This window comes from Parathielavia appendiculata, assembly GCF_033297405.1.
Source record: "Parathielavia appendiculata strain CBS 731.68 unplaced genomic scaffold N657scaffold_10, whole genome shotgun sequence".
Lineage (NCBI taxonomy): Eukaryota > Fungi > Ascomycota > Sordariomycetes > Sordariales > Chaetomiaceae > Parathielavia > Parathielavia appendiculata.
The window spans coordinates 716716-726863 of NW_026944229.1; the positions used below are offsets into that span (position 1 = coordinate 716716).

The window sequence follows — 10148 nt, forward strand, 5'->3', positions numbered from 1 at the left end:
GACAGGAACAAAGGTAGGGTAATGTAACCTTAATCACCGTGATCGACGAGGGCTCGAGCGGTCGCTACCAACTTGACAGGGAACTGGCGGCGACATCGGCTTCCTTGAGCTTGTGTTTTTGAGCTCAGGCTCTCCAAGAAAGCCAGGCAGCTTCAAAAAGGCAACCCGTTACCAACGCTGTGCACATGCCGCTACTCCGATTCGAGCGCATGTTTATTTCAACGTTAGCTCTTACAGTACAAAAGCCCCTCATGCTCACCTCCAGAGCCGCGACGTCCAAATACAGGTAAGTTTCCTGAAGGAACTTTGGGACCTGGAGAGGAGAGGCGCAAAATCTGCGGGGGTCACATTGGACCCACTCGTTTGCGCAAACTGTGTAAGCGAGATCCTCGTCCCAACACATTGTGGATGGTAGACTCGGGACGATCTCCCATCTGATTTTGAATGAACGGCTGCAGAATTGACGCTTGGCTTTTACACTCGTCCTCCTATTGGTGCAACCGAGACCCTCCGCTACGCATCAGATTGTCGGTGCCCTCCTCACTATCGCCCAGATTCACACGAGGCGGCGCCCGCCATAGAATCTGAGCCTTCCCAAAGCCCTCTCACCTCAGCTGTGTCCAACGATTTCGCATTCTTGCCATGATCTAGCAACGCTGCCGGCCAGTCCATTCAGTCCGCGATGTCAGTCCGCTTTCTCCAGCCCGACCGAGAAGAACCTGCAAGCAAAGCTTGTTCCCCGCTTTCACCGCGGCATTGAGCTTCAATTGCTTTTTCCGTTGCGTCCCGTCGCGGGCCGTTCGTCGGGGCGATCAAACCCACGGCCGAGGATGCCTCATCCACAGATCTTGGCCCAGCACGTTGGACGGGACCACCAGACAGAACATCAAAACCATGGGCCGTATCTTCTCCGCGTAATATGGCCCTTGGCCGCGCTCTCGACTCTCTTCCTGGGGCTACGACTGTACTGCAAGCTGTCGCGACGGCACCGCCTGTTTTGGGACGACTATTTCCTTCTGGCCAGCTGGGTAGATACACTCCACACTTATGCCTCGTAGTGCCGCTCTAACCGTTTCAGATCGCCGTTGTGTACTCGATCGCTCTTCAGACGGTCGCCGTCCACTACGGACTCGGGATGCCCTATGAGGACATCAGCGACGAAAACATCTCGATGCTCGGCATGTACTCAATGGCCGCTGGCTTTGGCACCATTCTCGCCACGTGCTGGAGCAAGACATCGTTTGCGATTACTCTGTTGCGCATCTCAGAGGGCGGGATGCGCCACTTCATCTGGAGTATCATCATCTCCGTCAACGTGGTTCTGGCCTCTAACGGGGTCATTCACTGGGTACAGTGCTGGCCAGTCGAGAAGACCTGGCACTACTACATGCCCGGCTCATGCTTCCCAGCCGACGTTGTTCGGTACTATAATACTGCCGTTGCTGGTATGTGTAACTCGACCTTCGCACCTTGGCTCAAGGCCCGGGAAGGCAAGTAAGAGGGCTAACATGACGATACTACCCAGTGTTCTCGGGCGTTATGGATATTGTGCTCGCGCTCCTTCCCTGGAAGATTATTTGGACCATTTCTATCAACAAACGGGAGAGGCTGGGCGCTCTGGTGGCGATGAGTGCCGGTGTGATGTGAGTTAAAGAAACCCCGTTGCCTGTTGTTGTACTCGGCCTGACTTCCGCACAGCACCGGCGTCATGGCCTTCTTGAAGATACGAACCATGTATGTGATTGGAAATGCCAATGGTGAGCGCCTCGGAGTTCTGCTCCTCTTCAACTTAGCCGTCTCGGGTCCCCGCTTGATCCCTTGATACCTCTCCTTGACCTCCCTCCCAAGCCCCAACCTGCACAACAGCTGTGGGATAACCAAGGTACTGACAATGCCTTTTTCAAAGCAACTACCGTGGATCTACAGATCTTTGGGACTGCCGAGCCTGCCACCGCAATCATGGCCGCCTCCATCCCAATGCTGCGCGTCCTCATCCAACGGGACTCTGGCTCAAGGCCCACAAGATTCATCGAGCTTCGAGCTGGTGAAGAGCGTGGCAACACCATCAGGGCAGGATCAAAGCGGACGGTCGAGGAATCATGGACGGAGCACCCCGAGCCGCTGCAGGAGCGGGCTGTGTCCCCCCGCGCGGTGTAATCGGGATCCAGAGCTACTCGTGGGTCGTCGTATTCTTGAGGTACTCCTTAGGTGGATTAGGTCTTCCGCGACACATAATGACCAGTAACTCGTTCTTGTTGCTCTTTGTTCGGAGTACCGAACCCATTTGATCGTGACCCGAATACGTCCGCCTACCCTATTACCGAGTTCTCTAGAGTCCCTCATCCCGTCTGGTTGAAGATTACTCCGACAGGTTGGCCTTGATTCACAACAGTAACATGTCTCACGGTCCTCGGGATAAAGGGATGCAGGCCGACTCGCCGGGGACTGGCGTGAAGTGAGGGTTGGGATCGTTAAGTGAGGTCTTACGTCTCCCCACGAGACAAAGCTTGGTAGGGGAGTGGTTCCCTAACAAGTAATGCATCTCGCAGGCTGGAAGTGTGCGGCAGTTGTTGACGTGTTGCCGTTTTCCTACAGCGAGCAAGGAGTCTTGAGGGGAGCACTTGCAAGGCTAACTGAGCAGACAGACAAAGAGGACTGGCCAGCCTGAGGCGGCGAGTGGCCGGGAGTGGTAAGGCGTTGTTTGTAGTGCATCAGGTGTATTTCTGTCTTGCGTGTTTAAGGTAAGGTACGGTAGTTGAGTCTTATAAAGTAAGCGTGGCAGTCGGTTCGGAAATTCTTGTTCCCGGCAGGATGGATCACGTTGTGTCTGCGAGCTGCGGTCAACCCAACCGTCTTCTTCAGCCGGCCTGGCGGCTAATCAATATGGCCCCGGGTGATGCAGGTGACTATTGACCCGAGGCTGCAGATTTCGACAGGAAATGCGTCGAGGGCAGCCGTGCTATTCGTGGATTGGTGTCCAGTGGGCATAAACGAGCAGACCCCTTGCATATTACCCTCGTCCCCCGGTCTTCGTTACATTGACTTCACGGAAGGCCGCGGCCGGCATCAGCCCACCGGCTTGATCCATGGTCCACAACGTCTTGGCCTACCAGCCCAGGGAGAGTCTGTTGGTGCTAGAACTCATCCAGGTAAATAATTGCTCTAGATATATGTATGGATGTGCTGACAGCTGCATGCCCGCTGTTCCGACATGGGGTTGTTCCTTGGCTCTTCCTTCGAATGCATCGGCCTTCCTCTCGGGGTTTTACTTTCGACCTAGCTGTCGAGGAAACGTGCCCTCGCTTAAGATTGAGAGGCCAATGGCTTCGGCCAGTGGCACAGCTGAGGGAGAAAGTGGACATAAAACACGCAAATCTAGGGCGACAAGCTGAAGTAATGGAGTCAACTATCCATGAATGGACGGTACGTGAACTGTTACCCAAAACCGTACCCCTCGCATACTGCAGCAACAGGTTCAAATCCGAGGTGAAAGAACGGCTCAGGCCCGACAGAGTGGGATCAAGCTGCTGTCCCTGTCCGGTTGAACGGAACCGGCAGGCTCACACCCATTGGCTAAGGTAAGGTATCCACCACCGCAGTATCCGGGAGCGAGCATTATGCGACATACCACCGAGGTCTGTCTGGTCTTGGACAAGCAGCCTGCCTCTACGCCAACGACAACCTGCTGTTTGCTCGAATACGCGCTTAAGAAGACCGCTCAAAGCTCGTCCTCCTCTAGGTCTGGCGAAGGTTGGCCCGATGACCCCGACCCGTTTTGAACGGAGAAAGCGACAAGCATTTCGGTTGCCTTAGTAACCCTGGTCGAACTTCAATGCTTCCTGAGGTCAGGCTCTTGGGGGCCTTTTGGACCCTGTCGCTCGAACACCCCTGGCTCGGACAGCGGCCCGCATGTAATGGTTACAACGCTCTGCAGGACTCTGCAGCAACTAGCCCGGCTCAACCGTACACGTAGCGGAACCTCGCCGGCGAGTTGATTGCATGCACCCTTGCCGAACGCCATGGGGGCCGAAGCAGGGGCGCTCACGGTAAGTGGTTTAGTCCCTCATCCAGAGAACTGTAACAAATATAAGATCTTGTTCTCTCCGAAAGCAAAGGCAACGAAGAGGCGGAGCCCCTCAACCACTCTAATCTCTCCAACCGCCATGAGGCTCTCGGCGTCCATCACGCTGGCTGCGGCCATAAAAGCATCTGCCATCTTCAGCATCCCCTCGTTTGAGCAGTTCGCCATCGACTCTGGCCTGGCTCTTTCTGGGTTGAACGGCATCGCCCTGCTGAACTCGGCCACAAAGTACGGCGGATCATGCAATGTCGGCAATGTCAAGATCCGCCGGGAATGGTATGTCTACCAGCCTTCCATTGACAAGCTGTTCTGCAACTTGTTGTGCTGACCTCGACATCAGGAGAACTCTCCCCAAAGCCCAGCGCAAGAGCTACATCCAGGCCGTCCAGTGCGTCCAGAACACACCCAGCATTTTGAATCCAGGCGTACCAGGGTCGAAGTCTCTTTTTGACGACTTCGTGTTTGTACATCTGCTGCAGACGACCACCATTCATTTCACCGTGAGTCTAGTACTTCCCACAACGCCCATACTGCCAGGTAAAGACGAACCCTGACCGTGGCCAGGGTAATTTTCTCATCTGGCATCGCTGGTACATCCATCAGTATGAGCTGAAGCTCAATGCCTGTGGCTACAATGGTAACGTATGCTCCGCATGCACCAACCGGCACTTGTGCTAATGTAGCCCAGGTGCTCTCCCTTACTGGGATTGGGGCTTCGACGTCGACAACCCGCGCGCCTCTCCCGTTTTCGACGGTTCAGATACCTCAATGGGCAGCGACGGTGAGTTCGTCCCGGGCGGGCCTCTTGAGATCCTCATTCCCGGGACTGCCGAGCCGATCGTGCTTGCCAAGGGCACTGGAGGCGGCTGCGTTTTCTCCGGGCCTTTCAAAAACATGACGGTCCACCTGGGCCCCATCACGCAGCCGGATCCCACGCAGGACAACCCCCGCTGCCTGAAGCGTGACCTCAACGCCGATGCCGGCAAGAGGTTCGCCAGCTTCCGCAACACGACCGACCTGATTGTCAACTCGCCGAACATTGAGATCTTCCGGACTACGATGGAGGCCGACCCCGGCTACATCCCCAACTCGCTCGGGGTCCACGGTGGCGGCCACTTCATCATCAGTGGCGACCCCGGCTCTGACGCCTTCATCTCGCCCGGTGATCCAGCCTTCTACCTCCACCACGCCCAGATCGACCGGGTTTACTGGATTTGGCAGATGCTCGACCTTGAGAACCGTCAGGTACGTCCGCTTGGTTCCTCCGTCATGGCTGGTACGTATCGGGACTGACGCTTCACAGGGTGTATTTGGAACCAACACGTTGCTCAATATGCCGCCAAGCGCCAACACCACGGTCGAGGATCTCATCGACCTGAGCCCAATAGCCGGGCCAGTCAAGATCAAGACCCTTATGAACACGGTTGGCGGCACACCGCTCTGCTACGTTTACCTTTGAGGAGTTTGACATGTTGTTGACTTGGGTCGGGTTGCGTTTCTAGACGTACCAACGTGTGGTGTGATTCCCGAAATCCTGCTTACACAGCATAAACGAGCGATTACGCATAAAAGTTCACTGGCTGCTCGGAAGCACCCAGAACTGGTAGCTGTGAAGATAGAAAGCCGCGCCCTCTGAATAACAACGAGGAACAAGAGCTGTCGTTATTGTAATAGGAGGGCGAAAACATGAATCTGGATCTGATCAATTTTTTTTGGGGGGTTCAAGTTGCTGACTTTCGGTTCTTTGCCACGAATGCAAGCTGCAGAAATGCCATCGCCATCCGTTTTCCACGTGAATCGACACCTGTGAGTTCACCGGCGGCCCCGCCAAACCTCCCAAGCCACCAGTCCCAAGACTCCCAACCCCGTCAGTGCAGCCACGACCACGAATAGCCGGCGTCGCCGCTGCCGCTCTATTTCCTCCGCCCTGCGATAAAACTCCTCTGCCGCTCGCGCAAGCGCTTCCCTCTCCTGTTCGGAGGGCATCCGTCGTTCGAGAATGTGCTGAATCCTATCCGACATGAGCGGCTCGGTCTCCTCCATCCTGGTGGCCCCGTAATCGTATGTTTGCGTTATAGATGCCATCTGGGGATGTTGCACAATCTGCGCTCGGGCGAAGTGGGAATGGCAGATAGGGAAACGGGTGGTCGGTTGATGGCGCAAGCAAGAGCCCGCTGGCAAGACCCTTTGGAATTGGAGGGTCAAGGTCTCAGGTGGGACTCGCAGTAACCGGTTGTAGACTGCAGAGGTTGGGTGCGTGATTAGATGAAGGTCTCGACAACGACACCTAGGTTGTGCCATGATTTGGCCAGCAGATCGGTTGATGACAGTTTGTCTGGGTCTGCCGGTCTGTACACGCCTTGCGTGGGGCCTGGCAAAAGGGGCGGTGCAGCTTCTGAGATTGCTAAGCAAGGGGGCAGTGCTGTCCAAGGCAGATTAGGTAGACAGTCACCTTCCCGACGAAGTCGAACAAGCACTGAGTCTTCGATTTGCCAGGCCATGCACTTTTACCGCGGTGCAATTCAACCATCGGCGGGGGTCAGGGAGATGAAAGCGCATCAGTGTGGCCACCTCTTCGGGCGTGGGGAATTTTCCTGCTCCTGGTCACCACAGCGCCGGACCAGATGTACATACTTCTTCCGCCAGGCACTCAGCAATTCCAACATGTTGCTCCGAATTGCCAGCGAACCCTCCGATTGCGCCCAGCGCCCCGTCCCTTGTCCGCCAGGCGTAAAACCCCCCGCGAACAGCTTCAGTCGAGCCGAAGATCTTGTTGCTGACGAGCTCGGCGATCACTGATCAAAGCGGCCGGCTTCAGTACCTACCTTACATTGAGAAGGTTTTGAGGAGTCATCATTCTGTATGTTGCCTACCTAGGCTTGAAACGGGCTTTGTGGATGAACGAAAGCGATGAGATAGATTTATTGGGAAATGACTTCGGCCCTGATCGGCATTCGGAAGTCCAGATGCTGAGAGGCATCAGAGTGGAAAGGCATGTCTGTAGAAAACAAGAAGCTATCTAACTAATGTGCACGGAAGTTGAAGAATGCTAGGCTACTGAGCAAACTCGAAGTGTCGGTGTTTGCCGAAGTGTCAAAGAGCTGAAGGATTGAAGCTTCAGTCCAGAAACTCTCGAGATACGGAAGGGGCCTTCTGAGGAAGAACAGGGAACGTGTCCCCTCACTTTGTGCTCTGTGATTAGTGTGAGTCGCCCAACGGTGCGCTCATAAGGCAGCCAGATCCGCGGTTTGTTTGTTAGTCAATCAACTCACCCGAACCAGGATTTTCCCATGGCAAGATATGTGGCAAAAGCCTGGGCGGGCCACGTTGCGTAGTTTGCGCTGGCCCAGGCTTCAGAAGATATAGTTCGAGCGACAGTGAGGAAGAACCTACCTCGAGGTACAACACGAAGTGACGTTCCCAGGATAGGCTTGATTGTATCAGCCTGATAGGGCTTGGGATCATTACCCAGGTCATCCAGAAGGCTCCAGCCTCTACTACCTATAACTGCTTGCGCTGCTTTGTTAGACTCGTAGCACCTGCACGGAATCTCATCGCCAGGGAAGCGGACGTCAACGCGCAAGGCCGCTACTTCAACAACGCTCTCTACACAACCTCGTGGAGACCCCGGGCACACCATCCCACTGCAGATTCACTCCCAAAGGTGTGGTAGTTATCCATTGCGAAAACGGGTAAATGACCCTGACGCTCCGGCGCTGGACCCGCCGTTTCGTCGCTCCAGCCACAACTTCTTGTCGGAACGAAGCCGCGTTGATGGCTGCATTCAACGGACTTCGGTGGCTGATTGGTGCCAGCACTGCAACACCCCTCTTCCATGCCTACTGTATCTAGTCCTCTCCCATGCCCATCAACAGCATGGTCAATCAAGCACTGTTACCACCTTTCAAAAGGACTTGCTCACTCTGCTCAATCCACTGCTTTGACTCGGAATAGCTTCATCCAGCGCATATCTCGGCGGTCATCGCCCTGCAGGTTCCAATACTTCCCAGTTCGGCACTAGGTAACCTGAAAACGCTGCACGAAACCGTGCGCCAGGGCCGGTCCCTTAATTCCCCAATTCTCGGTCCCGTTCCATCCATCTTCCTGCCTCTCCAATCAACCGCGAGTGGCATGGTTGTGGCAGTCCCACAACAGCCGCGACAGAGAGACACAAAGTCGCAAAATGATCGATCTCGGATCTGGTTGGGCGCCGCGTTGCTAAAGAGCCGCTGAGGGTGGTGGGGACAGCGAACCCACAGAAGGTGTCGACGCAGGCTTCCGATTGGTGCATAGGGCGCCTACTGAAGTCCGCCAACGTCGCGAGTTTTGACTCATCGGCCATTGGGCAATAATTAGGAACAAAACATCGATTGCCGTCGTGCAATCGTATTGCTGAAGCCATGTTGTGCAGCATCTGGCTAAGGCGCTAATGAGAGACGCGCTTGTTTGAGATTGCCACGGATCGCCGCTGTGGAGATCCGATTGTTTGGTGTATCGAGATGGCCAGACCTTGCAGGTGAAGGACATAAAAACGCATGTCCCGGACCCGAGCTGGATTCGAGATGTTCTCTTACCAAACAACCGCGTTCATCAAGATCCGATTTTCTTAGGTCTTTTCTTTTCCTTTTTTCCTTATCTCTTTTTTCCAGTTTGGTAACTCTCATATCTCGTCTCTCTTCTTTCCTTGGGTCTTGATAGAGGATTCCGGTCTGGGCTTTCAATTTCCTTGCTGTTTCCTTACCTTACCAGGTAGTTGACCGACTTGAAGTTCCCGGTCACGACTCACCAAACCTGTTCCTTTGATATCACCAAACAAACGCATTTTTCAGTCTTGGTCTTCAAGGCAGTTGATCTGTCTCACATCCTACACGAGTCTTCACACCCTCCGGTGTGAGCAGCAAACCACTCCGGTCCCTTCCAATACGATTGCCCAACATTTCGGCCAACACTTCCTTCCCGCCTCCGCCGACGGTGCCGTTTCCCAAACCGCGGTTTCACCTGCGCACAGCCAGCAAAGAGCGGCCCTCTCTGCAGCTTGTAACCGACTTCGACCCAGCTCAGCCCCTGAAAATGCGGTTCCAGGCACCGCAGCTCGGCGCCCTTGGGGTGACCTTCAGCATCATGCGGGCTTGCCAGTTCGGCTCGCTTATTGCTGTCATTGGATTGTGTGCCAACTTCATCAACGAGATCGCCACTGCCGAGCACAACTCTCCTGCCGAGCTCATTGGCACTCTGACAGTGGTACGTTCGCTGATCCGTTTCTGCCTCAAGGCAGGATTCTAATTGAACGCAGGCAGTCACATCAGTCATCTACGTTGTCATTACCTACATTCTTTACTACGACAACATGCTCCCGCTGCTGGCCACCGGCTGCCTCGACGGCCTCCTTCTCATCGCATCCATCGTGGTAGCCTCGCTGGTTGGCAAGCCTCTCTCGATGCTCAACTGCGCCGCCCTTCCTGCTTCGTTCAGCTTGACAAGTGCTACTTTTTTCTCCTCAACCGGCGCCTCCATCCGAGCAGCCGTTATCACCAGAACTCTGTCCTATAACACCTTTGTGGAGCTGGACCAGCCAACATGCTTCGGAATCAAGGCCGTGTGGGGCCTGTCCATCGCGCTCTGCGTGCTCTTTGCCTTCTCATCTCTGGTCTGCATCGGCCTGTGGCACCGCATCCGGCGCGATGGCGCCGCAAACAACCCCAAAGATATTGAGGGTTAGGAACTCGCGGGCGCCATCGGGGGGACGAACTTGAAACAGGAGCCGTGGAACAGAAGCGCTGCTGTCGCCCCTCCTTACTTCCCGCCTCCCCCGCTGGCGCCCATCCGCGACCGAGGGCGCGGCCATGCCGGCCTCCCGCCCAATTCTCGCGCAGCGGTCACCCCGCCCAGGTTCAGTTCCGACTCGGACGCGTCCTCCGCCACGTACAACCCCGACCACGACGCCGGCAGCCCAGCCCAACCCCGCGGTCTGCGCCCGCCACCACCAATTCACACCCGCCCGGCCAGGCTGCGCGGTTCGCTAACAGTGAACACCAACCCTGACAACTTAAAACAAGAAAAGACCGAC

General features: G+C 55.4%; 3 protein-coding genes across 3 annotated transcripts; all 3 read left to right on the forward strand.

Annotated features, from left to right (window-relative positions):
• Positions 1 to 830: 830 nt before the first annotated feature.
• Positions 831 to 2157, forward strand: N657DRAFT_682475 (uncharacterized protein; the record flags this gene model as incomplete). The annotated part of the gene is made up of 5 exons (XM_062796483.1): positions 831 to 1028; positions 1079 to 1445; positions 1526 to 1643; positions 1699 to 1757; positions 1907 to 2157. The coding sequence occupies 5 exons, from the start codon at positions 831 to 833 to the stop codon at positions 2155 to 2157; spliced, it is 993 nt and encodes a 330-aa protein (XP_062645779.1).
• Positions 2158 to 4163: 2006 nt separating this feature from the next.
• Positions 4164 to 5540, forward strand: N657DRAFT_682476 (tyrosinase-like protein; the record flags this gene model as incomplete). The annotated part of the gene is made up of 5 exons (XM_062796484.1): positions 4164 to 4357; positions 4422 to 4581; positions 4646 to 4718; positions 4770 to 5326; positions 5385 to 5540. The coding sequence occupies 5 exons, from the start codon at positions 4164 to 4166 to the stop codon at positions 5538 to 5540; spliced, it is 1140 nt and encodes a 379-aa protein (XP_062645780.1).
• A 3539-nt stretch (positions 5541 to 9079) lies between these two features.
• N657DRAFT_576936 (uncharacterized protein) lies at positions 9080 to 9800 on the forward strand (the record flags this gene model as incomplete). The annotated part of the gene is made up of 2 exons (XM_062789220.1): positions 9080 to 9322; positions 9375 to 9800. Coding segments are annotated over 2 exons (669 nt in total), but the record flags the coding sequence as incomplete, so codon positions are not given.
• Between the last annotated feature and the right edge of the window lie 348 nt (positions 9801 to 10148).